The sequence below is a fragment of the Chiloscyllium plagiosum genome, unplaced genomic scaffold, assembly GCF_037043375.1.
Source record: "Chiloscyllium plagiosum isolate Xiang-an unplaced genomic scaffold, Cpla_swu_hap1 HiC_scaffold_38, whole genome shotgun sequence".
Classification (NCBI taxonomy): domain Eukaryota; kingdom Metazoa; phylum Chordata; class Chondrichthyes; order Orectolobiformes; family Hemiscylliidae; genus Chiloscyllium; species Chiloscyllium plagiosum.
This window is the reverse complement of record NW_028270176.1, coordinates 24,197,068-24,225,033: the sequence shown is the minus strand read 5'-3', so window position 1 is coordinate 24,225,033 and position 27,966 is coordinate 24,197,068. Positions and strand designations below refer to the sequence as shown.

At 49.7% G+C, this 27,966-nt stretch overlaps 2 protein-coding genes across 2 annotated transcripts in view; both read left to right on the top strand.

The window, feature by feature from the left end:
- The first annotated feature begins 8 nt into the window (after positions 1-8).
- Positions 9-27,961, top strand: LOC148139329 (putative G protein-coupled receptor 139). Its single transcript, XM_087980842.1, has 7 exons — positions 9-78; positions 3,785-4,661; positions 10,858-10,914; positions 21,501-21,574; positions 24,499-24,538; positions 26,508-26,631; positions 27,869-27,961. The coding sequence occupies exons 1-7, from the start codon at positions 9-11 to the stop codon at positions 27,959-27,961; spliced, it is 1,335 nt and encodes a 444-aa protein (XP_087836968.1).
- The window catches only part of LOC122544187 (poly(A)-specific ribonuclease PNLDC1-like), a 29,052-nt gene continuing 27,612 nt past the window's right edge, over positions 26,527-27,966 (top strand). Inside the window, exons 1-2 of the mRNA XM_043683241.2 lie at positions 26,527-26,631; positions 27,869-27,957. The gene's annotated coding sequence lies outside the window, so the exon portion shown is untranslated. The remainder of the gene's footprint in view (positions 26,632-27,868; positions 27,958-27,966) is intronic.

The following is a 27,966-nucleotide window of genomic DNA, read 5'->3' as shown; positions in this document are numbered from 1 at the left end:
TCACAGAAATGGGACATTTAGTTATCTCTTATATACAGGCTGTTTACTTCCCTGTGTGTGCAGCAGTTGGAATTACTGGTAAGTCGTTATCACAGCTGTCACTGTTTTAAGTCAGTGTTAATTTTTTGCTGCTGTGCCTGAGATTATTTCAGACTGATCATTTTGTGTTTTTTTTCTCTCTGTTACTACTGTGGAATTTCCTCAGTTTCTGTCCTTGCAGGAACTGCCTCTCTTTTGTAATGGTGATTGTTGATCTGCTTGTGGAACAGTTACTCAGTGGATTATTCTCTGAACTTGATGTATTGGAATCAGGTCGTTGTGCCAATGGGAGGAACCAAACCATCAGAATATGTTGAACCTTCAGACTATAATCTGGCCACATTCCTGATTGCACATCCCTCTGTCTCTATCTCGGTTTCATGTTCTTGTCTTCAGTCAGTGAAGACTGAAGACAAGAACACGAAACAAGAACATGAAATAAGCCTATGAGTCACAGAGTCGCAGAGTTGTACAGCATGGAAACAGACCCTTTGGTCCAACCAGTCCATGCTGACCATGTTCCCCAAACTAAACTAGTCTCACCTGCTTGTGCATATCCCTCCAAACCTTTCCTATTCAAGAACTTATCCAAATGCCTTTTAAGCGTTGTAACTGTACCTGTATTCATCACTTTCCTTGGCAGTTGGTTCCACACACGAACCACTCTCATTCACCTTAACCATGCCAGTGGACCAGTAGTTTGTTCCTTCTGTTGGAATTATACATTAGTCTGTGGATCCATCATCTGTGGTGATGGCGATGTATCATTTATTGATCAGTGGCATCATCTAGCTTTGCACTTAATAACTACAAGGGAAAGGATTTCCATTCTTCTGAGGTGTATCTGGAGAAGACATTCATATGTGTCCAAATCCATAGCTGGTGGCAGCAGTGACAGTGAGCAAGTGGAGTCTTGGGTGATGTGTAACAACATCCAGATTTTCACAGAGGCTGTACCATTGAACAAACTGACCCTGAGAATGGAATCAACAAACATGGAGCTGGTGGACAAATGCAACATGGGACATTAACAATAACATTGATTTGTACAAAGACAGCAGGAAACAATTAATGGCAGTGCAAAAAGGATGCAGTAAGGAGCGACGGAGAAATAGTTATGAAATGTTAACTATCAGAGAGAGGTGGGTAAAAAGCATTTGCAAGGAGTGAGAGAGTTCTAGCAGTATTAATGATGCAACAGAATTGTGTTATATGTGTTTAGAGCATGCAAAGATCATTTGGGAATTTTGAATTTAAGGTGGCTGTGCAATAGATTTGTGTTCTCTGTTCTGAGCAGTTCATTTTCTTTAAAGGTCAAAGTGTCATTCAAAAAACTGAAACAAAAACATTATTTCCAGAGGAATTAAGACTTAGGCTGAGTGCCTCACAAGACACAATGAAGTTAATTAGGCAGATGCTGGGAACCAGAGTCGAGATTAGAGTGGTGCTGGAAAAGCACAGCACGTCAGGCAGCATCCAAGGAGCAGGAAAATTGACGTTTTGGGCAAAAGCCCTTCATCAGGAATAGAGGCAGGGAGCCTCCAGGGTGGAGAGATAAATGGGTGGGGAGGTGGGGTTGGGGTTGGGGAGAAGGTAACAAAGAGTACAATAGATGAATGGGGGTGGCAATGAAGGTGATAGGTCAGAGAGGAGGGTGGGGGAAGGTAGCAAAGAGTACAATGGGTGGATGAAGGTGGTGATGAATGTCTCCCCAGCCACACATCACCCACCTCCCCACCCATTTATCTCTCCACCCTGGAGGCTCCCTGCCTCCATTCCTGATGAAGGGCTTTTGCCCAAAATGTCAATTTTCCTGCTCCTCGGATGCTGCCTGACCCGCTGTGCTTTTCCAGCACCACTCTGATCTAGACAATGAAGTTAATTGTCAGAGTATTTACTATGTTGATTTTTATGACTTTGGGGTTTGCCAGCTCAGTTAGCTGGATGCCTGGTTTGTGATGCAACTTGATACAGGCAGCATGAGATCAACTCCTGCAGTGGCTGAGGTTACTATGAAGAATTCTCCTTCTCAGCCTCCCCCTTCACCCGTGGTGATCATCAGGCTAAACCACTACCATTCATCTCTCTATAACAAAACAGCATCTCCATGATCTGGTAGGACAATGGCTACTTTACATTTCTATGACAAACAGAAAAACAGAAAATAATTGGTACCCCTCACAAAGTTGATTTTAGCAGAATATGATTTCAGTTCAGAACAACAGTTTCATCCGAGAAGAAAGTAAGTTTGTTAACTTGTTCTGAGAGTTTGTAGGAGTGGCTTTCAGAACTGCAAAGGAATCTGGGACCCTGGAACTGGAAAGAAACCTCCAGGCTAACTGTTAAAAGATTAGTTTTGTTAGAAAGTTAAGGTCAGAGTCAATACATTACTGGGATTGAGTACTCATTGAGAATCTTGCTGGGTAAAGGTTTGAACTATTCTTTTTTGCTGTTTATGCTGTGTGTGTTATTTTGATACTAAATACTACAATCTCAATAAGGAATTATCTGCATCCATAGGGAAAAAAAATCAAAAATAAATCTTGTGATCTATCAAATCAGGTTCCCCTTTTAGATCTGATAAGTGCAGTATTACCATCAGCAAGATCATGACCAAATTAAATTGTCACTGTGCAATTATAATGAAGGAAAAAAGTAATGGTGGTAGAATGAAGTGGTTTTCAAAACTTAAGAGATTTATTGTATTAATGAAATGTTTTACCTCATCAGGAGCTAAATATGTTTTGGTGAGGTTCCTTTGACTTGTCTTTTAAAATAAATTGTATGGATATTCTACTTTCAAAAGCAATGCATTCAACAAAGAAATTGCTCATTTAATGCGTACATTTTAACTTAAATTTGTGTCATACAAATTGAATAAATGCTAATGTATCCAATGAGGCTTTCTGCAGTGCCGGTAAACCCAAACAAAGTCTGGTTGCATTAGACTATGTTCTCTCAAAAACAGCTGAGTCTCAGCTGAGCTTTTAAACTGGATTGAATCTTCTATCATTTCCATTCGGAGACTTTCCCAAATCATTTACTCTTGCGTTCCAGCAGTTTCTTCAGATCTTTTGTTTTTCTTGTCTCCCTCACATTTGCACTCACTGGTTCAGTTTCAGGATGTCCATTCCAACACTGAAACCTCAAACTCACTCCTGTTTCTCTCATCAATTTACTTTTACAGTATATGTTTTTACCTAGCATCCTCTTCACCCAGAGCAACAAAACGTGTGATTCTCAAAATCTCCAAACCACCTCCAGCATAATTCTAGATTTTAAATCTGAAGTTAAAACAGCAGATTCCCATTCAATAACGGTCATGACCCCTTTTCATTCAACATTTTCTCTCAACACATTTAGTTAATCCAGTGCAAACCACATTCAAGTTCTCTCCTGATTTGTCAATGCATTATTCATAATTGTTTTTCAACATTTCTCTGTGGCAAAGAGCTGCCCAGGGGGTTAATGAATATGTTTTTATTAAATTTAAAAAAATGCAGATTCTGAAAACAAGAAACAAATTCAGAAAGTGCTGGAAAAATTCAGTACAATTGGCAGCATCTGTGGAAAGAAAGCAGACGTAAATGTTTTAGATCTGTTGCAAAGGGTCACTGGACCCAAAATATGTTGTGACTATTTGATGAGGCAAAATGCTAAAGGATTCATTCTCAATCATATCAAACTGCTCTTCTTATTCCAACTCAAAGCTTGAATTTATTGGATTAATTTCCTTCTCTTCCAGTTAACCTGGTAGCAATTGTTATGCTGAGTCGAGGAAAATGTGGTCTCTCTAAATGTATTACTCACTATCTGGTGGGAATGGCAATGGCCGATCTCCTGGTTGTTATCTATGATGTCACATTGAACTGGACTGTTCGAATCTATTTTCCAGATTCATTCCTACATATTACTCCAGTGTGTAGCCTCATCCTCACCCTGATGTTTACAGCAACAGGTGCCTCTGTTTGGCTCACAGTCGCTTTTACCTTCGACCGATTTGTGGCCATTTGTTGTCAGAAGCTGAAACCAAAATATTGCACCCAGAAAATTGCGGCTGTGGTTGTGGGAACAGTGAGTGTGCTGAGCTGTTTAGAGGCATTGCCCTGGTATTTTATATATGAACCTGCATATATCATTGATAATGTTCCTTGGTATTGTGTTTCTAAACCAAGCTTCTACACTTCCGCAATGTGGTCTGGATATGAACTGTTTCATATGATTTTAACTCCATGTCTCCCATTTTTTCTGATTCTGCTGCTTAATGGCCTGACAGTGAGATCTATTTTAGTGACCAGTCGAGTCCGCATGGCACTGCAGGGTATCAGAAGTGGAGAAAATCACAAGGACCCAGAGATGGTGAACCGGAGAAAATCCATCATTCTACTCTTCAGTTTATCTGGCAATTTCATTTTGTTATGGATGATATATGTTGTGTTTAACCTTTATCGGAGAATTGCTCCTCATCATTATTATTCCTCCTCCTCATATACAAAACACAATATTTTGTCCATTGGAGAAATGCTACTGATTCTCAGCCTCTGCACCAACACATTTATTTACACAGTAACCCAGACTAAATTCAGGGAGGAAGTGAGGAATGCATTGAAATACCCATTCAAATTCATTCTGAATTCATAGAGAAAAATCTGTGATTTTAAACGTTGGAATCTAACCCCAATTCATGTTCCAACACCGACTCTCCCCACAGTAAGGAAAGTACATTTTCTATTCACTGTACAGAAGCCTGTGATCATGAATCTGATAATGGCATTGTGCCAACTCAGAGGTCATACTGAATAAAAACTGAAAGAATTGCAGATGCTGTAAATCATAAACAAAAACAGAAATTGCTGGAAAAGCTCAGCAGGTCTGGCAGCATCTGAGATGAGATGCATAGCTAATGTTTGAGGTTCGGTGACCCTTCCTCAGAGCTCCCCCTCTCAGAGGTTCTGAGGAAGGGTCACTGGACCCGAAACATTAACTCTGAATTCCCTTCACAGTTGCTGCCAGACCTGCTGAGCTTTCCAGCAATTTCTGTTGTTGGTTGAGGTTGTACTGCCTTTTAACTTTGTCTGCACCATTTCTCTGTCTCTCCCAGTGGTCTCAGTCTCTGAAAAACTGTGCCAATGTATCGTATGAACTCCTGCATTGACTGAGGTTACCATGAAGGACTGTCTTTCTCCCCCTCCCCCCTCACCTTCAGGTTAAAACACCACCTGTCATCACTCTCTAACAAGAGAGCAACCCTATGATTTGGTAGGATTATGGTGATTTCACCTTTATCCATCTCTCGCTGAGAAGAACTGAGCAATGTAACATATCTGACTGCGTAAAATGTATTTTTCTCCCAGTGTCGAGTTGAAGTCTGTAATAAGGTTCCCCTTGTGCCAGCATGTTTCCGCAGACTGCAAAGTCCAAATCAGTGATTTATGCAATAAGCAAGATTCCCACTTTGGGGTCTGTCAAGTGTCTGTGTGTAAATACTATGTATGTGTACAAATAGTGTGTTTGTCTGTGTAAATTGTGTGTGCATGCCTGTCTGTGTATGTAAATGGTGTGTGTGTGTAAATTTTGAGTGTATGTTTGTGTCGGTGTATAAATTGTGTGTGTGTGCGCGCGCATGCATGCGTGCGTGTCCCATGTTCAGGTCTGCCTCTGTACGAGGTGCCCCTGATGTACAGAATGTGTGACTCCCACTAAGGAGCCAGCTTTGCCAAAACATATCCACAGTCAGTGACTTTCCCACTGAGGAGTCAGACAGTGTCTCATGTGTCCCAATGCACAGAATATATTCCTCTGAATGAGGATTTGAATCTGAAATGTGTTCCAAGAACATTTCTTGATGTTTTCCACAGTGATGTGTTGGACTCTGTAACACACGGTCTTGTGAACAGTTTTTACCTTGCCCCGTGTGGAGTGTACAATGTTCTCATATGATAAATGTATGTTACACAGTCCTGAATCATGTGTATATCAAGAGTTCATGTGTTTCCCAGTGAAGGATGGGGATTGGCAATTAGAATTTGACGGACAATGTGTGTTCCCCAGTGAAGATTAGTAGACTGGCACACATCCTTCCCTGTGTAAGACCCTGTGCATTCCCTGGTGGTCTAGTGGTTAGGATTTGCACTCTCCTTGCTGCGGCCCAGGTTCGATTCCTGGTCTGGAAATGGGAATGTTCTCTGCTCATTTATCATGGTGACAACATTCCTGAAGCAGGAAATTAAGTGCATAGCTGAGAAGCAATCAATTGTTGGGGTGACACAGTGGCTCAGTGGTTAGCAGTGCTGCCTCACAGCGCCAGGGACCCAGGTTCGATTCCAGACTCGGGTGACTGTCTGTGTGAAGTTTGAACGTTCTCCCCATGTCTGCATGTTTCCTCCGGGTGCTCCAGTTTCCTTCCACAGTCCGAAGATGTGTAGGTCAGGTGAATTGGCCATACTAAATTGCCCATAGTGTTAGATGCATTAGTCAGGGTGGGGAATGGGTCTGGGTGGGTTACTTTTCGTAAGGTTGGTGTGGACTTGTTGGACCGAAAGGCCTGTTTCCCCAATGTGGGGAATCTAATCTGGAAGGAAGCTCATCAAAAACCTCAAACACTATATTGTCAGTGTGGCCATTATAGGAACATAGGAGTATGGGAATAGGGGGAGGCCACTCAGCCCCTCAAGCCTGTCCCCACCATTCAATGAGCTCACAGCTGATCTATGGCCTAATTCCATATAGCTTGCCTTTCATCCACGTACCTTAATACCTTTGCTGAGAAAAAAAAGATATCTCTCAGATTTTAATTTATTAATTGATCATGTACCTATTGCTGTTTGTGGAAAAGAGTTCCAAATAACTCCCACCATTTGTGTGTAGAAATGCTTACTAACATCACTCCTGCATGGTCTAGCTCTAATTCTCAGACTCTTAACCTCAAGAATACCCCAACCTGTTAAAATAGTTCATCTTCATCTATCCTGTCTTTTCCTGTTAATATCTTGAAGTCTTTGATCAGATTGCCCCTTAACCTCGAAACGTTAGAGAAAACTGTCCTAATTTGTAAAAACGTTCTCCTCATAACTTTCCCCTTGGTGTCGACCGATCATGATGTATCTCTCCATGTCCAGATTCACATTCTGTAGCAAGTGTTCACATCTACAGTGTTTGGTCCTCTTAACATGGTCTGTGTTAGTGTGCTACAGTTTCCCCTGTCTACTGTGTGGGCATTTCCCAGTGAACTGTGGTCCTAGAGTGATCCCCAGAGCGCAGTTTGTGTTTACAGTCAGTCGGAGGCTGACACTGCCTGGTATGAGAGATGTTCATTGGAGAGTGGGAGCCTACATATCTGTCCAAGGAACCACCTCACTTAGTGAGAGGTTGAACCACACATCGAGTATCACTCCAGATTGTGTGTATCACGACAATGTGTAGTCTCAAGGTGAGTGCCACATGCCCTTTTACACCCCTTCCAGGAGGCAACTGGACTCTGTAGCTAACATTACTGTGTAAAGTGTGCATATCTCCTGGTGAAAAACAGCATACTCTAATGGCATTTTATGCCATTTTATGCAGTTTGTCTATCTCAGAATGGTTACAGCACAGAGGGAGGCCATTTGGCCCTTTATGTCAGTGCTAGCTCACTGGTCCCAAACCCCTGCCTTCACTCCTTAAAGATGTGTATTCAGGTAATAATCAAGTTCTCTAACGAGTAGCTCAATTCAACAAGCCTCCACCAAAGTATCAAGCAGTTAACACCAAACCCCAACCACTGACTGCATGAACAAATACTTCCTCATGTCTCAATTGCTTCTTTTCAAATCACCTTCAATTTGTGCCCACTTCCTTGCAATCTTCCTCCAGCAAAAAAGTTTCTCCTTATCTCCTCTGCCATGACCCCTCATGATTTTGAACACATTATCAAATCTCCTCCTTCTTTGCTCCTAGGAGAACAATCCTACTTTCTCTGATCTATCGGCATGGATGAAGTTTGTCATCCGTGGAATCCTGTTTTAATCTTTACTGCTCCATTTGCAATGTGTTCACATATTCCCAAACATGTGGCAGCCAGAACTGGACCAAACCCAATACGAATTGGCTTGATCTCCGTGAATTTTGTCTCGAACACCGCCCCATTTGCAGGTCTTTAACTCCTGAAAGCATCTCAAACTCTAACCCCTAACCCTATCACAGGATTCGCTGGAGATCCTGGATATGTTTAACTCCTTTGACAAACCACTGGTACCTTTCATTAAAGGAGGTGGACACTGGTTACTGCTGAACCTCCATGTGCAATGGAGCCTCAGTGTTAGGTTTTCTCTGGGTCCAGTGTGGAATAACTATCTACACTTTACCTGTATATCTAGGATGTCTCTAATTCCGGGTATTAGTTTTCAGGCTGGTATTGTCTAGTTATTGAATTGATGAAGGGGCCGATGTGGCGATACATCCCTTTAAGAGGGACTTGTTCTCTGCTTTTCTCTTGCAGAGAGGTGTTGCCACAGTGTCTGCTTCAGAACCAGTGGATAAACAGCTTTGAGCCCATGAGTGTTTATTCTTTTAAGTTAGACAAACAAAACATGACTGGGTGGAGTTGGGCTCACACAGACCTCGGATTCTTGTTTTGCTTTCAGCTGAAATTGGAGTTCGGGTTTGAAGCTGCTAGTTTTAACTCTCTCTGCTGCAGCTAAATTTGAGTTCTCTCTCTCTGCTGCTACAGTGTTTCTTTCAGTGTTCCTATCTCCTGGACTGGGGATAGCATGTGAGACAACCTGTTTTGCTGAATGTGCCATTGCCAAGGGTGTGTTTATGGAATGCTGCAGTGTTGGAACAGTTGATGAATAGTAGTTAAATAATATAGTCAGGAGTAAATGTAGGGTTAAAGCTATGCCAATTCTTTTCTTTTCTATTTGTATTTTAACTGTGGTGTAAGAATAAAGTGTGTTTTGCGCATAACCTGGTAGCTTGACCAATCATATCACATCTGAAGCACAGTGCCTTATACTTGCCTTTAAATAAATTCAAAGTCCAGGCCATCTCCTTGATATATTTTGTGGGAGTTTGGTCAGGTCAGTAACACTCAACCTTCTTCCATGATGCACATAACTGCAGATGAATAGGGAATCACAGTCTTTGAGTCATGGAGTTATATGGCACAGAAGGGATCCTTCAGCCCATTGAGTCTGCGCCGACCTATTGACACTTAATCCACTTTCCCACTTTGTGATCCAACTTTGATTGATCAACTCTTCTCTAAGCAGTGAAAGGATTGGAGGGTGGCGATGCATTTATTGTGCACAGGTGGATCAATCAGCTTTGAGGCACATAGCCATCAGAACGTGCTCAATGCATCCGAGATCATTTTCATCTCTTGCAAATGCTGCTGTCTTTTCTGTCAACCATCAGCTGATTGCAGGACATTGATCTCCTGCCCAGGGCCTAAACTCTGCAGGCTCACAGCCCTGTCCCCCATTATCCTGATTTCTGATACTCAACCTCAGAGCTGGTTTTATCTGGTGCTCCTACACAATGCCTTTGCACAACCTTCAGTTGTGATTTGCAGCCAGTTAAGTATTCTTTTTTTTAAAAAAAAGTTGGCTCCTGGTGAGAAATGTGGCAACCAATGTGTGTCCAGAAAGATCCCAGAGAAGCTGCAATTTCTGGGTAATCTGTTCTTAATAAAATAAGAGAGGTTGAGGTGAGTGGAGTAGATACTTTGCTGGAAAGCTGGACAAAACCAAAACAAAACAGGAGAGAGATAAGGATGAATTGATGGGATGAGATGAGTAGGATGGGATGAAAGACCAAGTGGGATCCTAAAGGCTGGCAGACATTAGAAGGGCTGGTATTGCAAATGCCTATGATTATTGAATATCTATTTGAATGGAGGAACAGCTTGGGTATGTTCCCCAAACAAACACACTTGGCTAGTCCCCCAAAGCAATTAAGAAGACGGGCCAAATTGAGGTTCAGATTAAGACGTGCCAAGCCCCGCCCTTTCGACAACATTTGGGTGAAGTGGGCGGGGACTAGCTATCCGGCGCCGATTGGCTGCGCCCGGGTGTGTATCCATTCAGGGCGTGCTCTGACGTCAAAACGGCGCGGCAAAGGAATCACGTGGAGCCGGAAGGCGAGGGCGAATTGAGTTGGACGTGGGGAGAGGAACATGTGCGAGGTAACAGCAGCAAATTTCCAGTCGCTGTATCCTCAGATCCTGGAGGAGATTGCAAGTTGTGACTTTGTAGGTGAGAATCCTGCAAATTAGTTAGTGAGAGGAGAGGGTTAAATCCCCAATTTGATTTTAGTTGTATTTTCAATAAGGAGAAAGTGAGGACTGCAGATGCTGGAGATCAGAGCTGAAAATGTGTTGCTGGAAAAAAGCAGCAGGTCAGGCAGCATCCAAGGATCAGGAGAATCGACGTTTCAGGCATAATTCTGGATCAGTGTTGCTGGAAGAGCACAGCAATTCAGGCAGCATCCGAAAAGCTTCGAAATCGACGTTTCGGGCAAAAAGCCCTTCATCAGGAATGAGGAAAGTGTGCCAAGCAGGCTAAGATAAAAGGTAGGGAGGGGGGACTTGGGGCAGGGGCGTTGGAAATGTGATAGGTGGAAGGAGGTCAAGGTGAGGGTGATAGGCCGGAGTGGGGGTGGGGGCGGAGAGGTCAGGAAGAAGATTGCAGGTTAGGAAGGTGGTGCTGAGTTTGAGGGATTTGACTGAGACCAGGTTGGGGGGGGGGGGGGAGGGGAAATGAGGAAACTGGAGAAATCTGAGTTCATCCCTTGTGGTTGGAGGGTTCCTAGGCGGAAGATAAAGCGCTCTTCCTCCAGCCGTCGTGTTGCTATGGTCTGGCGATGGAGGAGTCCAAGGACCTGCATGTCCTTGGTGGAGTGGGAGGGGGAGTTGAAGTGTTGAGCCACAGGGTGGTTGGGTTGGTTGGTCCAGATGTCCCAGAGGTGTTCTCTGAAACGTTCCACAAGTAGGCGGCCTGTCTCCCCAATATAGAGGCCACATCGGGTGCAGCGGATGCAATAAATGATGTGTGTGGAGGTGCAGGTGTTTGGGACATCACCCATGCCCTCCACCTCCTCCATGATTTTCGCTTCCCTGGTCCCCAACGCCTTATCTTCACCATGGACATCCAGTCCCTGTACACCTCCATCCCCCATCACGAAGGACTCAAAGCCCTCCGCTTCTTCCTTTCCCACAGTACCAACCAGTACCCTTCCACTGACACCCTCCTTCGACTGACTGAACTGGTCCTCACCCTGAACAACTTCTCTTTCCAATCCTCCCACTTCCTCCAAACCAAAGGAGTAGCCATGGGCACCCGCATGGGCCCCAGCTATGCCTGCCTCTTCGTAGGATATGTGGAACAGTCCATCTTCCGCAGCTACACTGGCACCAACCCCCACCTTTTCCTCCGCTACATCGATGACTGTATCGGCGCTGCCTCGTGCTCCCACGAGGAGATTGAACAGTTCATCCACTTTACCAACACCTTCCACCCCAACCTCAAATTCACCTGGACCGTCTCAGACTCCTTCCTCCCCTTCCTAGACCTTTCCATTTCTATCTCGGGTGACCGAATCAACACGGACATTTACTATAAACCGACCGACTCCCACAGCTACCTCGACTACACCTCCTCCCACCCTGCCCCCTGTAAAAACGCCATGCCATATTCCCAATTCCTTCATCTCCGCCGCATCTGCTCCCAGGAGGACCAGTTCCAATACCGTACAACCCAGATAGCCTCCTTCTTCAAAGACCGCAATTTCCCCCCAGACGTGATCGACGATGCCCTCCACCGCATCTCCTCCACTTCCTGCTCCTCCGCCCTTGAGCCCCGCTCCTCCAATCACCACCAGGACAGAACCCCACTGGTCCTCACCTACCACCCCACCAACCTCCATATACATCGTATCATCCGTCGTCATTTCAGCCACCTCCAAACGGACCCCACCACCAGGGATATATTTCCCTCCCCTCCCCTATCAGCGTTCCGAAAAGACCACTCCCTCCGTGACTCCCTCGTCAGGTCCACACCCCCCACCAACCCAAACTCCACTCCCGGCACCTTCCCCTGCAACCGCAAGAAATGCAAAACTTGCGCCCATACCTTCCCCCCCTTACTTCCCTCCAAGGCCCCAAGGGATCCTTCCACATCCGCTACAAATTCCCCTCCCCCCCATCTTGTCTCAGTCAAATCACTCAAACTCAGCACCACCTTATTCCTGACCTCTCTACCCCCACCCCCACCCCCACCCCCACTCCGGCCCATCACCCTCACCTTGATCTCCTTCCACCTATCACATTTCCAACGCCCCTCCCCCAAGTCCCTCCTCCCTACCTTTTATCTTAGCTTGCTGGGCACACTTTCCTCATTCCTGAAGAAGGGCTCATGCCCGAAACGTCGATTCTCCTGTTCCTTAGATGCTGCCTGACCTGCTGTGCTTTTCCAGCAACACATTTTCAGCCTTTTCAATCAGCTACATCTGTTTGCAACTCATGTAGAAAATATATCCTTGCAAATAACTTCAGCGGATTCTCTTGATCCGAGTGCTGGTTTTAAGCAATTTAACCTCCTCACGTTTCCCCTACAAAAAAGAAAACACGCACATTCCCTTCTTCCCCACACCCTGCCGTCACTTCCAGTTCACTGGTGGCAATGGAGCCCTCTTGCTTCGATGTGGCTGCATTTCCTAACCCAAACATTTGCATGCTCGTTCTTTCAGCCCCACCAAAAGGGCTTTAAGTATTTGCAATACAATGGGTCAAGTGGTCATTGGTGTGGAAAGTCTGATTTTGTCATAGCCACCATTGACAGTCTGTACAGATCCAGAGAGGGCAAGACAATAACTCAGTGCATGCCACTGAATTTGATTATTCCCTCTCCTGGGGTAATGAAAATTATTTGTTTTATATATAACAGTATCGATGAAGTGCCCTTAAACTAAATCCAACAGTCAATTTTCTAGCGTCCTAAGTTCACTGAAAGTTGGAGATCTAATTCATTGAAATTTCTTGATTAAATATCTTCTGTGCCCACTGAATCCTGGGGGGATGTGATTTACAGAGAAAACGGTTGATAATCGATGCAAAACTGGCGGCTATTTCAGGATTGCACAGACTGTACAAGCTACTGCTCTTCAATCTGTAAAGTTAACATGTTGGTTTTCCTAGTCGAAGAGTGTGGTGCTGGAAAAGCACAGCTGGTCAGGCAGCATTGGAGGAGCAGGAGAGTCACTGATTTGAGCATACGTTGATCATTCCTGATGACAAACTTATGCTTGAAATGTTGATTCTCCTGCTCTTCGGATGCTGCCTGACCAGCTGTGCTTTTCCAGCACCACACTCTTTGATTCTGATCTCCAGTATATACAGTCCTCACTTTCTCCTTGTTGGTTTTCATGTCAGAGACAGCAGTGAAAGGACAATGCTATTCACAACCTGCAAATTTGCAACCAAATGATTGTTTTTTTCAATAAGATGGTCATTTCTAAGAAACGTGTTAGCTGATATATGCATAGCAACATCCCACAATGGTTGCAATTACTGGCTGTGGTGTAAAATTCCAAGCAGTGGAATGTGGTGAAACGGTTAAAAATTATGTCCCAATACATGTGTGAATCTAACCGGAATGGAGGTGTTGCTTAGTCCCGTGTGAATCTTATTACACACCTCCCCGTGTGAATCTTCTTATCTGTATGTAACCAGAATGGAATGTGTTTTTTAGCCTTGCTCTGCTGTTCACATGAATGTTTATATCTGGAAAAGAGTATATCAGCTGGAAAAGTCTCCAGTTCGGCGAGTCTGCTCCGGGGTTACGTTTAACTGCCGAGCGTGGGTTGTTGGCAACCGCTCTACGAGAACTGACGGCTCCCAGTTCCGGTAACATGTAGAGTGAGTATAAGCCAGACCCGTTGGTTGTGGCGACACTGCGGGGAATAAAATGCCCATATTCTAGCAGACTCGCCTCTTGGTCGTTTGTTCTGTGTCAGACTACTCTCCTACGAACCTGACCTTGAGAATTTTTTAAAACATTTGGCGTAGTCGGCAGGATCAATCGCAATTGAGGAGAGATTTTGATACAGAACAATGTTTTGGAAAAAGACTAAGAAACCAGAAGAACAAACTGTGGAGGTCCCGACCGTCCCGGGATGGCATGGATGTGGGCATGTACGTGGCAGTTTGTTTGAGAGAGGATCCCAGTCCTGCCGAAGAACCCCTTGCCTGGGGTACAGCGGAGGATGTGGGCATGTAAGCAGAGTTAACAGAATTGAATGGGATTGAACTGAACTGAACTGAGTGGAACTGAAGTGAATCAAATTGAACGGAACAAAATGGAACTGAGCTAAATTGAATTGAAATGGACGGAACTGAATTGAACACAATTGAATTGAACTGAACAGACCTGAACTGAGCTGAATTGAACTACACTGAATTGACTGAACTGAAATTAACTGAAACGAATTGAACTGAATTAAGCATAATGTAACACATGTATTGGGCCAAGCAGTGGAATGTGGTGTAAAATTCCAAGCAGTGGAATGTGGTGAAACGGTTAAAAATTATGTCCCAATACATGTGTGAATCTAACCGGAATGGAGGTGTTGCTTAGTCCCGTGTGAATCTTATTACACACCTCCCCGTGTGAATCTTCTTATCTGTATGTAACCAGAATGGAATGTGTTTTTTAGCCTTGCTCTGCTGTTCACATGAATGTTTATATCTGGAAAAGAGTATATCAGCTGGAAAAGTCTCCAGTTCGGCGAGTCTGCTCCGGGGTTACGTTTAACCGCCGAGCGTGGGTTGTTGGCAACCGCTCTACGAGAACTGACGGCTCCCAGTTCCGGTAACATGTAGAGTGAGTATAAGCCAGACCCGTTGGTTGTGGCGACACTGCGGGGAATAAAATGCCCATATTCTAGCAGACTCGCCTCTTGGTCGTTTGTTCTGTGTCAGACTACTCTCCTACGAACCTGACCTTGAGAATTTTTTAAAACACTGGCTAACATGTTTTTAAAGAAATCCGATCAAACATAAACAAACCTGAGAGGCCATTCAACTGAAAGGTTTATTCACAAATGCTGCCTGACCTGAGGTTTTTCAGTCTATTATTGTTCTTTGGTCAGATTTCCAGCATCCACATATTTCACATCGGTATTTCTCATTTTACTGATGTTCTTTGGTCATTTAATGTATGGCCCAGAAAAATGGGGTGACCACTTCTATTTCAGTTAGAAATATAGAGTGTGAGTAACTGCAATCACATGAAAGAGCAGGTAGGGAGTCAGTTTAAGGGCCCAAACATCGGTCTGACATTGCAGCACTCGCTCACTGACAGTGTGGTGCTTCCTCAGTACTGACCCTGTGAGGGTGCGACATTCCCTCAGCACTGACCTCTCCGACAGCGCGGCACTCCCTCAGCACTGACCTCTCCGACAGCGCGGCACTCCCTCAGCACTGACCTCTCCGACAGCGCGGCACTCCCTCAGCACTGACCTCTCCGACAGCGCGGCACTCCCTCAGCACTGACCTCTCCGACAGCGCGGCACTCCCTCAGCACTGACCTCTCCGACAGCGCGGCACTCCCTCAGCACTGACCTCTCCGACAGCGCGGCACTCCCTCAGCACTGACCCTCCGACAGTGCGGCACTCCCTCAGCACTGACCTCTCCGACAGTGCGGCACTCCCTCAGCACTGACCTCTCCGACAGTGCGGCACTCCCTCAGCACTGACCCTCCGACAGTGCGGCGCTCCCTCAGCACTGACCCTCCGACAGTGCGGCACTCCCTCAGCACTGACCCTCCGACAGTGCGGCGCTCCCTCAGCACTGACCCTCCGACAGTGCGGCGCTCCCTCAGCACTGACCCTCCGACAGTGCGGCGCTCCCTCAGCACTGACCTCTCCGACAGTGCGGCACTCCGTCAGCACTGACCTCTCCGACAGTGCGGCACTCCGTCAGCACTGACCTCTCCGACAGTGCGGCACTCCCTCAGCACTGACCCTCCGACAGTGCGGCACTCCCTCAGCACTGACCTCTCCGACAGTGCGGCACTCCCTCAGCACTGACCTCTCCGACAGTGCGGCACTCCCTCAGCACTGACCTCTCCGACAGTGCGGCACTCCCTCAGCACTGACCTCTCCGACAGTGCGGCACTCCCTCAGCACTGACCTCTCCGACAGTGCGGCACTCCCTCAGCACTGACCTCTCCGACAGTGCGGCACTCCCTCAGCACTGACCTCTCCGACAGTGCGGCACTCCCTCAGCACTGACCTCTCCGACAGTGCGGCACTCCCTCAGCACTGACCTCTCCGACAGTGCGGCACTCCCTCAGCACTGACCTCTCCGACAGTGCGGCACTCCCTCAGCACTGACCTCTCCGACAGTGCGGCACTCCCTCAGCACTGACCTCTCCGACAGTGCGGCACTCCCTCAGCACTGACCTCTCCGACAGTGCGGCACTCCCTCAGCACTGACCTCTCCGACAGTGCGGCACTCCCTCAGCACTGACCTCTCCGACAGTGCGGCACTCCCTCAGCACTGACCTCTCCGACAGTGCGGCACTCCCTCAGCACTGACCTCTCCGACAGTGCGGCACTCCCTCAGCACTGACCCTCCGACAGTGCGGCACTCCCTCAGCACTGACCCTCCGACAATGCGGCACTCCCTCAGCACTGACCTCTCCGACAGCGCGGCACTCCCTCAGCACTGACCTCTCCGACAGCGCGGCACTCCCTCAGCACTGACCTCTCCGACAGCGCGGCACTCCCTCAGCACTGACCTCTCCGACAGCGCGGCACTCCCTCAGCACTGACCTCTCCGACAGCGCGGCACTCCCTCAGCACTGACCTCTCCGACAGCGCGGCACTCCCTCAGCACTGACCTCTCCGACAGCGCGGCACTCCCTCAGCACTGACCTCTCCGACAGCGCGGCACTCCCTCAGCACTGACCTCTCCGACAGCGCGGCACTCCCTCAGCACTGACCTCTCCGACAGCGCGGCACTCCCTCAGCACGGACCTCTCCGACAGCGCGGCACTCCCTCAGCACTGACCTCTCCGACAGCGCGGCACTCCCTCAGCACGGACCTCTCCGACAGCGCGGCACTCCCTCAGCACTGACCCTCCGACAGCGCGGCACTCCCTCAGCACGGACCTCTCCGACAGCGCGGCACTCCCTCAGCACTGACCTCTCCGACAGCGCGGCACTCCCTCAGCACTGACCTCTCCGACAGCGCGGCACTCCCTCAGCACGGACCTCTCCGACAGCGCGGCACTCCCTCAGCACGGACCTCTCCGACAGCGCGGCACTCCCTCAGCACGGACCCTCTGACAGTATTTCCTCATTACTAATTTCTCAGAAAGCAACATTATGTAGTGGGCAGAATAGTCTAATGCTGTGGCATACAGTTCATGGACGGGGGGCATTCCGTGTAGCCATTGTTCAAGTGCCTCGCTTTTCATCAGGAGAGGTTTCAGTGATTCTGTCCAGCTTTTCCTTGACTAATGTGGAGAATCCATTTAACTTTGGACTTTGGAATCCAGAGTAATTCCACATTGGATTTCTGTACGCGTGAGCTTAAGTTTTCACTTGACGGTATTTCTGTAACCGTGATGATTTTTTTTCACGAGTTTGTGGAAGCTTCTTTGGCAGCAGTTTTGGCCTCTATTTACTCTCGAATATTTAACGGTTTAACAAGGTAAACCATTCTGCTTTCAGGTCTGTTTGAAATTTTGACACTTCCGTTAAGCTTTGAAAAAGCACCCATAACTCCATGATTATTTCCATTTTACTTTGTTTCAATGACGGTTCTGTGAAGTTCTTGATGGACATTGTCATACAGAAGGTGCTTTTGAGGAGGAGGAAATACAGTGAAACAAGAATACTTTACAGTAAGGAGTTAGTGATAGTCCCACACCAAAAGTGTTCAATAAGAAGTGATCAGCATTTGCAGTCTAGGAGTTAAAGTCACAATTATCTTCGGTTGAATTTATTTTTCTCAGTCAGGCGTGAGTACTGTACTGGCGTCTTTTTTGGATATTCTGTGAGCAATGGATTTTTGGAATTTGTGAAGTAGTGTTTTATCTTCAATGATCTTCAACTAGGTAGTTTTCTGTTTTTTAATTTTAATTTTTTTTTGATTGAGAAACCTCTATTTTATTGTAAAAGCAAATCTGCTTGTTTCTGTTCCCATGACAGACCAACTCATTCAAACCAAAATAAAGCAAACAATGATCTATCAAGCCAAAATTCAGTGTGGCATCTGACTTGCCCAGTAATGCCATCAGCTTAGATCATAACACTGCTCACAGCTTATAAAGGTGAGTGCGTGCTTGTTGCGACCTAACTGGAATTTCTTTTTGTTTAATCCAGCGATCGACACTGAATTGACAGGTTTGCATTCCTTCGGTTCCCCGACTGCACAACTGAGGTAAGGAATTCTCTGGTCTGACATGGAGAGATTAAGAAAGGACTAACTCATTCCCTTTACAGTGGAGATGGTTGAGGAGGGATTTACCAGAATGCTGTTTGCGGTGAGAGATTACGCTTTGAAGGACGGACTGGAAAAGCTAGAATTCTTCCTGCATTGGGGAAGACTAAAAAATGTGAACAGAGTTGCTCAAAATCACAAGGTTTTGTTAGTTTAAGTCGGGAAAAATTATTAACACTGGCAGCATGATGGGTAGTGCAGTCGAAACCTAACTGCCCCCTCTGAGTATTTAGGGCTGGCCAATAAATGTTGGCCGTGCGCCTGATGCCGACATCCCATTAGTGAGTTTTTAAAACATCAAAGTCACAGAGAGATGCAGCATAGAAACAGACCCTTTGGTCCAATCGTTCCATTATCCCAAACTAAACTAGTCCGACCTGTCTGCTCCTGGTCCTTATCCCTCCAAACCTTTCCTATTCATGTACTTCTCCAAATGTCTTTTAAATGTTGTGATTGTGCCCTTGGGAAGTTCATTCCACAATCAAAGAACCCTCTGTGTAGGAAGAAAAATTGCCCATGTCTTTTTTAAATCTCTCTCCTCTCGCCTTAAAAATGTGCCTCCGGTCTTGAAATTTCCCATCCGAGGGAAAAGATAATTACCATTAACTCAATCTATACCTCTCGTTATTTCATCAACTTCTATCAGGTTGCCTCTCAACCTCCTATACTCCAGTGAGAAACATTCCAGCCTTTCTTTATAACTCGAACCTTCCATATCTGGCAACATCCTCGTAAATCTCTTCTAAACAGTCTCCAGCTTTATAGTATCCTTCCTATAACTGGGCGACCACAACTGGACACAGTATTCCAGAAGAGGTTTCACCAATGTCCTATACATCCTCAACATAACGTCCCACTCCTCAAAGGACTGGGCAACAAAGGCAAACATGCCAAGCGCCTTTTTAACAGTCCTGTCTATATATGATGTAGTCTTCAAAAAATGTACCTGAACCCCTAGGTTCTACAACAATGTTCAAGGCCCCACCATTAATTGTATGAGCCTTACCCTTATTACTTCTCACAATACCTCATACGTGTGGGCGGCCCGGTGGCACAGTGGTTAGCACTGCTGCCTCGCAGCGCCAGAGACCCGGGTTCAATTCCCGCCTCAGGCGACTGACTGTCTGGAGTTTGCACATTCTCCCCGTGTCTGCGTGGGTTTCCTCCGGGTGCTCCGGTTTCCTCCCACAGTCCAAAGATGTGCAGGTCAGGTGAATTGGCCATGCTAAATTGCCCGTAGTGTTAGGTAAGGGGTAAATGTAGGGGTATGGGTGGGTTTCGCTTCGGCGGGTCGGTGTGGACTTGTTGGGCCGAAGGGCCTGTTTCCACACTGTAAAGTAATCTAATCTCATATTTATCCAGATTAAGCTCTAGCTGCCATTTTTCAGCCCATTGACCCATTTGATCACAATCACTCTATAATCTTAGGAAAAGAATAAAGGCTGAAGATAATTGATGGAAGGTTACAGAGACAAGGAGGATTATTGAGCCTGGAGGAGGATATAGAGGTAGAAGTGGAAATCATAGAATTTCATTGGAGCATAGGAGGCAAAACATGGAATCCCTACAATGCAGGAAAGGGGCCATTTGGCCCATTGACTCCTGCACTGATTGTCCCAAGGACATCCTACACAAACCCACCCTCTACCCTAACCATGTATCCCTGCACTTCTCATGGCTAACCCACCTAACCTGCACATCTTTGGACTGTGGGAGGAAACTGAAATGCCAGGAGGAAATCTATACAGACACAATGTGTGCAAATCCCAGACAGACAGTCGCATGAGGCTGGAATAAAACTTGAGTCTGTGACACTGTGAGATACCGTGTTAACCACTGAGTCTCTTTCAAAGTTTGTGCGAAGATTTGTAGCTCGGGTGCTCGTTGTTATGGTTCTGTTCGCCGAGCTGGAAGTTTTTGTTGCAAACGTTTCGTCCCCTGGCTAGGTGACGTCATCAGTGCTTGGGAGCCTCCTGCGAAGCGCTTCTTTGATGTTTCCACCGGTGTTTATAGTGGTCTGTCCCTGCCGCTTCCGGTTGTCAGTTTCAGCTGTCCGCTGTAGTGGTTGGTATATTGGGTCCAGGTCGATGTGTTTGTTGATGGAGTTTGTGGATGAATGCCATGCCTCTAGGAATTCCCTGCCGTTATGAGTCCTAGGGGTCGCAGTAGTCTGGCAGTCAGTTCCGAGATGCTCCTGATGTATGGTAGTGTGGCTAGTCCTTTTGGTTGTGGGAACGAAGCTGCATCAGGACACTATTCAAAAGGGCCACAACACACTGCAGTACACCAGAACTGCAAAAAGAAGAAGAGGAACACCTATACAAGGTATTCGCCAAAAACGGTTACCCGCGCAACTTCATCAACAGATGCCTAAGAGAAAGACCACGGAACGAGGACATACCACAACCAAAAGGACTAGCCACACTACCATACATCAGGAGCATCTCGGAACTGATTGCCAGACTACTGCGATCCCTAGGACTCATAACGGCACACAAACCAACAGCCACGCTCAGACAACAACTCACCAGAACGAAGGACCCGATACCCAACATGAGCAAAACTAATGTAGTGTACAAAATACTATGCAAGGACTGCACTAAACACTATATAGGACAAACAGGAAGACAGCTAACTATCCGCATACATGAACATCAACTAGCCACGAAACAACACGACCAGCTATCCTTAGTAGCCACACACGCAGACAACAAGCAACATGAATTCGACTGGGACAACATAGGGCAAGCCAGACAGAGAACAGCCAGGGAATTCCTAGAGGCATGGCATTCATCCACAAACTCCATCAACAAACACATCGAAACGTTTGCAACAAAAACTTCCAGCTCGGCGAACAGAACCACAACACTGAGTCTCTTTGCTGCCTGATGAGAGATTAGGAGTTGGAGGTGGGATGTGGGTGCTGCAGTAGTAACAGAGTATTGATATTCTAACAAGTGTCCCAATTGCTTGCAGTTTGTTTGATAACCCGCAGGAACGCTACGATAAACTGAGACCCAGCGTGACGCGCTTCACCGTCTCGCAGATTGGTAAGTGATGCGCAAAGGAAAATGGAACAGGTGCAAAAATGATCAAACAGGACATATTCAAGGATGGGGGACAATGCTAGACTCTTCATGTGCATGATGTATGGGTTCAGGAGAGGTCAGCAAAGCAGCAATTTCTTGACTAGTGGACAAGTGCGTCATTCAAGGGAAGCCTCAGGCCTGCAAAGAGAAAGCAGCTAAATCTGATTTGTGTGCCTCTCTCTGTCTCTCTCTCGCTATGTCTCTGTCTGTCTCCCTCTTTCTCTGTCTGCCCTCTTTCTCTCCTCGCCTGTCTCTCTCTCTGTCTCTCTTTGTCTACCTCTGTCTGTGTCTGCCCCACCCATCTCTCTGTCTCTGCCCCCCTCTCTTTTTGCCTCTCTCTCTCTCTCTCTCTCTCTCTGCGCACCCCTCCCTGTCTGTCTCTCTTTCCCTGCCTGTCTGTGTGTCTCTTCCTTTCCCCCCCCTCTTCCCCCCACTCTTCCCCCCCCCCTTCCCCCCCCCTCTTCCCCCCCCCTCTTCCCCCCCCCTCTTCCCCCCCCTCTTCCCCCCCCTCTTCCCCCCCCCTCTTCCCCCCCCCTCTTCCCCCCCCTTCTTCCCCCCCCCCTCCCCCCCTCTCCCCCCCTCTCCCCCCCCTCTCCCCCCCCTCTCCCCCCCCTCTTCCCCCCCCTCTCCCCCCCCCTCTCCCCCCCCTCTTCCCCCCCCTCTTCCCCCCCCCTCTCCCCCCCCCTCTTCCCCCCCCCTCTTCCCCCCCCCTCTTCCCCCCCCTCTTCCCCCCCCCTCTTCCCCCCCCTCTCCCCCCCCTTCTCTCCCCCCCCTTCTCTCCCCCCCTTCTCTCCCCCCCCTTCTCTCCCCCCCTTCTCTCCCCCCCCTTCTCTCCCCCCCCTTCTCTCCCCCCCCTTCTCTCCCCCCCCTTCTCTCCCCCCCCTTCTCTCCCCCCCCTTCTCTCCCCCCCCTTCTCTCCCCCCCCTTCTCTCCCCCCCCTTCTCTCCCCCCCCCTTCTCTCCCCCCCCCTTCTCTCCCCCCCCTTCTCTCCCCCCCCTTCTCTCCCCCCCCTTCTCTCCCCCCCCTTCTCTCCCCCCCCTTCTCTCCCCCCCCTTCTCTTCCCCCCCCTTCTCTTCCCCCCCCTTCTCTTCCCCCCCCTTCTCTTCCCCCCCCTTCTCTTCCCCCCCCTTCTCTTCCCCCCCCTTCTCTTCCCCCCCCTTCTCTTCCCCCCCTTCTCTTCCCCCCCCTTCTCTTCCCCCCCCTTCTCTCCCCCCCCCTTCTCTCCCCCCCCCTTCTCTCCCCCCCCTTCTCTCCCCCCCCTTCTCTCCCCCCCCCTTCTCTCCCCCCCCCTTCTCTCCCCCCCCCTTCTCTCCCCCCCCCTTCTCTCCCCCCCCCTTCTCTCCCCCCCCCTTCTCTCCCCCCCCTTCTCTCCCCCCCCTTCTCTCCCCCCCCTTCTCTCCCCCCCCTTCTCTCCCCCCCCTTCTCTCCCCCCCCTTCTCTCCCCCCCCTTCTCTCCCCCCCCTTCTCTCCCCCCCCTTCTCTCCCCCCCCTTCTCTCCCCCCCCTTCTCTCCCCCCCCTTCTCTCCCCCCCCTTCTCTCCCCCCCCTTCTCTCCCCCCCCTTCTCTCCCCCCCCTTCTCTCCCCCCCCTTCTCTCCCCCCCCTTCTCTCCCCCCCCTTCTCTCCCCCCCCTTCTCTCCCCCCCCTTCTCTCCCCCCCCTTCTCTCCCCCCCCTTCTCTCCCCCCCCTTCTCTCCCCCCCCTTCTCTCCCCCCCCTTCTCTCCCCCCCCCTCACCACCCCCCCTCACCACCCCCCCCCCTCACCACCCCCCCCCCTCACCACCCCCCCCCTCACCACCCCCCCCCCACCAACCCCCCCCCCACCAACCCCCCCCTCACCACCCCCCCCCTCACCACCCGCCCCCTCTCGCCCGCCCCCTCTCGCCCGCCCCCTCACCACCCCCCCCCCTCTCGCCCGCCCCCTCTCGCCCGCCCCCTCTCGCCCGCCCCCTCTCGCCCCCTACCCCTCTCCCTACCCCTCCCTCCCCATTCTTTTCCAGTGCACTATCCCAGTCAGTTGGGACAGACCAGAGATGAGGAATGTGAACTGTCCTCCCTCATGGAGCAGTTGCGGTGGAGTTTTTTATTTCAAAAATATACTTTATTCATAAAATAATTTTGATATCTATACAATTGGTCATGCCATACATATGTATACATTGCATTTCTTTACATACAGAGATCGGAATTAATCATTCATATATACAAGTCTGTACACACCATCCAGATATTTAACTGAGGCTTCAGCGGGAGAGGTGGGGTGGGGGGGGTCCAATTACTGAATGGCCCCCTTACACGGTCTTTCCCCACCGTGCCTTGGCGGCAGCTGCCCCAAGCTTTAGCGTGTCCCTCAACATGTAATCCTGCACCTTGCAATGTGCCAGTCTGCAACACTCAGTCGGGGTCAACTCCTTCAGCTGGAAGGTCAGCAGGTTTTGGATAGGCCAAAGAGCGTCTTTGACCGAGTTGATGATCCTCCAGGCACAGTTGATGTTCGTCTCGGTGTGCGTCCCGGGGAACAGACCGTAGAGCACGGAGTCCCGCGTCACGGCGCTGCTCGGGACGAACCTCGACAAACACCACTGCATTCCTCTCCAGACTTCCTCTGCATAGGCACATTCTGGTGGAGATGTTACCGTTCAGGGGAATCTCTGCAAATACCTGAGGGTGAAAGGAATGGTGTGTGGAGGGGGTGGGATGGCGCTGGAGACTAATACAGTGCAAATGGGCCGAATGGCTTGTTTCTGAACTTGGATTATGAGTCACATGGGTCATGGTATGAATGGTTTATGCATTGTCAGATCAGCATGGCTTGGCAGGTGTGTTTGATTTTCTTGGAATATTTCAGCTTCAAACAGTTCTCTCTGTCTCTCCCTTTTATTGAAAGGTCTCTCCTTGTTTACCCAACAGTTGGATTCAGCCAATGGGTGAGTGGATTTTTCCAGCTGTCAGCCTCATCAACTGACTTTTTGACTACTGACATCTCAAAACCTTTCTGAAACACTACACCCCTCCCTATCTCTGTAACCCCCTCCAGCGCCTACACCCCTCCCTATCTCTGTAACCTCCTCCAGCGCCTACACCCCTCCCTATCTCTGTAACCCCCTCCAGCGCCTACACCCCTCCCTATCTCTGTAACCTCCTCCAGCGCCTACACCCCTCCCTATCTCTGTAACCCCCTCCAGCCCCTACACCCCCTCCCTATCTCTGTAACCCCCTCCAGCCCCTACACCCCCTCCCTATCTCTGTAACCCCCTCCAGCCCCTACACCCCTCCCTATCTCTGTAACCTCCTCCAGCGCCTACACCCCTCCCTATCTCTGTAACCCCCTCCAGCGCCTACACCCCTCCCTATCTCTGTATCCTCCTCCAGCCCCTACACCCGTCCCTATCTCTGTAACCCCCTCCAGCCCCTACACCCCTCCCTATCTCTGTATCCTCCTCCAGCCCCTACACCCGTCCCTATCTCTGTAACCCCCTCCAGCCCCTACACCCCTCCCTATCTCTGTAACCCCCTCCAGCGCCTACACCCCTCCCTATCTCTGTATCCTCCTCCAGCCCCTACACCCGTCCCTATCTCTGTAACCCCCTCCAGCCCCTACACCCCCTCCCTATCTCTGTATCCTCCTCCAGCCCCTACACCCCTCCCTATCTCTGTATCCTCCTCCAGCCCCTACACCCCTCCCTATCTCTGTAACCCCCTCCAGCCCCTACACCCCTCCCTATCTCTGTATCCTCCTCCAGCCCCTACACCCCTCCCTATCTCTGTATCCTCCTCCAGCCCCTACACCCCTCCCTATCTCTGTAACTCCCTCCAGCGCCTACACCCCCTCCCTATCTCTGTAACCCCCTCCAGCCCCTACACCCCTCCCTATCTCTGTATCCTCCTCCAGCCCCTACACCCCTCCCTATCTCTGTAACCCCCTCCAGCCCCTACACCCCTCCCTATCTCTGTAACCTCCTCCGGCCCCTACACCTTGTCTGTCCCTCACACCTGGGTAGATTAGATTACTTAGTGTGGAAACAGGCCCTTTGGCCCAACAAGTCCACACCGACCCTCCGAAGAGCAACCCACCCAGACCCATTCCCTACATTTACCCTTCACCTAACACTACGGGCAATTTAGCAAGGCCAATTCACCTGACCTGCACATCTTTGGACTGTGGGAGGAAACCGGAGCACCCGGAGGAAACCCACGCAGACATGGGGAGAACGTGCAAACTCCACACAGACAGTTGCCTGAGGCGGGATTTGAACCCAGGTCTCTGGCGCTGTGAGGCAGCAGTGCTAACCACCGTGCCGCCCCTCCCTATCTCTGTAACCTCCTCCAGCTCCTACACCCCTTCTGTGTCTCTCTACAGCCTCCTCTTGCCACTACCCCCTCTTACCCTGATTCCCATCACTCCCCCATTGATGTGGAGGAGCTGGTGTTGGACTGGAGTGAACAAAGTTAAAAATCACACAACACCAGGTTATAGTCCAACAGGTTTATTTGGAAGCACTAGCTTTCGGAGCGCTGCCTCTCTATCACGTGGTTATGGAGCAGTAGTGCTTCCAAATAAACCTGTTGGACTGGAACCTGGTGCTGTGTGATTCTTAAATTTGTCCATCACTGACGGCTGGGCCTTCAGCTGCTTGAGGTCCTGAGGGGTCTACATTTGCCTCCCTACTCCTCTCCCTCCCTCTCTTTCTCACTCCCTCAGGACACTCCTTCAGCTGATCACTTTGACCCAGTATTCACTCCTCTGAACTCCTGTCTCCTTCAGTTGCTGGGTTTAGAATGTCTGTTTGACCTCAGTGCCCCTTGGGAGGTTGATGTTATTTGGTTAATGGTGCTGTCTCTGGGCTGTTAGCCGTCTCCGTGGTTGAGATTGTTTAATCTGCCCTTCGTGTGCAGGATTGACGTTCTCTGCTACAACTTCTACCTGTTCCCGCCCAGCTTCGGTCCCCTGGACCCGGAATTTACCTTCCAGTCCTCCACCTGCTCCTTCCTCACCAAATACGGCTTTGACTTTAAGAAGGTATGTCAGCAAGAAGGGTCTGCGGTTTGTTGCGAGGGAACAGGGCCCAGCAGCCATGTGACTCTGGGGAGGGGGTGGGGCCCAGTCACAGGCTAAGGGCAGAGCTCTGGGGCCCTGTCGCTGGGGGGAGTGGGAGGGACCTTGGGGCCTTGTCGCTGGGGGGAGTGTGAGGGACCTTGGGGCCCTGTCGCTGGGGGGAGTGTGAGGGACCTTGGGGCCCTGTCGCTGGGGGGAGTGTGAGGGACCTTGGGGCCCTGTCGCTGGGGGGAGTGTGAGGGACCTTGGGGCCCTGTCGCTGGGGGGAGTGTGAGGGACCTTGGCGCCCTGTCGCAGGGGGAGTGGGAGGGGCCCTGTCGCGGGGGGAGTGGGAGGGGCCCTGTCGCGGGGGGGAGTGGGAGGGGCCCTGTCGCGGGGGGGAGTGGGAGGGGCCCTGTCGCGGGGGGGAGTGGGAGGGGCCCTGTCGCGGGGGGGAGTGGGAGGGGCCCTGTCGCTGGGGGGAGTGGGAGGGGCCCTGTCGCTGGGGGGAGTGGGAGGGGCCCTGTCGCTGGGGGGAGTGGGAGGGGCCCTGTCGCTGGGGGGAGTGGGAGGGACCTCGGGCAATGTCACTGTGGGGAGTGGGAGGGACCTCGGGCAATGTCACTGTGGGGAGGGGTGGGGCCTTGGGGGTGCTGCCACTTTGGGGCGGAGGGGTGTGTGGCAGGGTTGGCCCTCGGGGTCTGTGGGGGCGGCCAGGCCATGGGGCTCTGCTGCTGTGGCCGAAGCAGGGCCCTGGGGCCATGGTGGGGTGGGCCCTTGGATCTCTGCCGCTATCGAGGGGGCGAGCCATGGGGCTCTGCCCCGGGGTGAGTGTGGTGGGCAGTGTAAGGCTTGCCAGATGCTGTTGCTGGGGAGCCTGTGGGGCTGTTGTTCTCAATTGAGGCCTAACCCATGTCATGTGAGACAGGGAGGAGTGGGGCATGGCTGTTGGAGTAGGCCCCAGTGGGTCCATTGCCCAAGAGTGGGGGACCATGAGAGCAGTGCCTGGGACGAGGAGGCCGGGAAAGCCCCATGGCCTGGAAGCGTGACCGGCGTTGAGTTTGCTGCTGGGGCCTGGGGCTGCGGGACCATTGTCTGCACTGAGAACGCAGTCAGGTGTAATCTTCTCCGGCGAAGGGGGGCTGTTTCTTGGTGAAAGCGAGGGGCAGCCATGATCCTGACTTGGCTCTTTTTTCTTATTCCCCCGCCCCCCCAAATTCAGTTTTTCAGGGAGGGCATCCCATTTCTGAACGAGGAACAGGAGTCGAGACTCCGAGGCCTTCTCACCGCTGGAAGCTGGAGCCTGAACAAGTAAGGAGG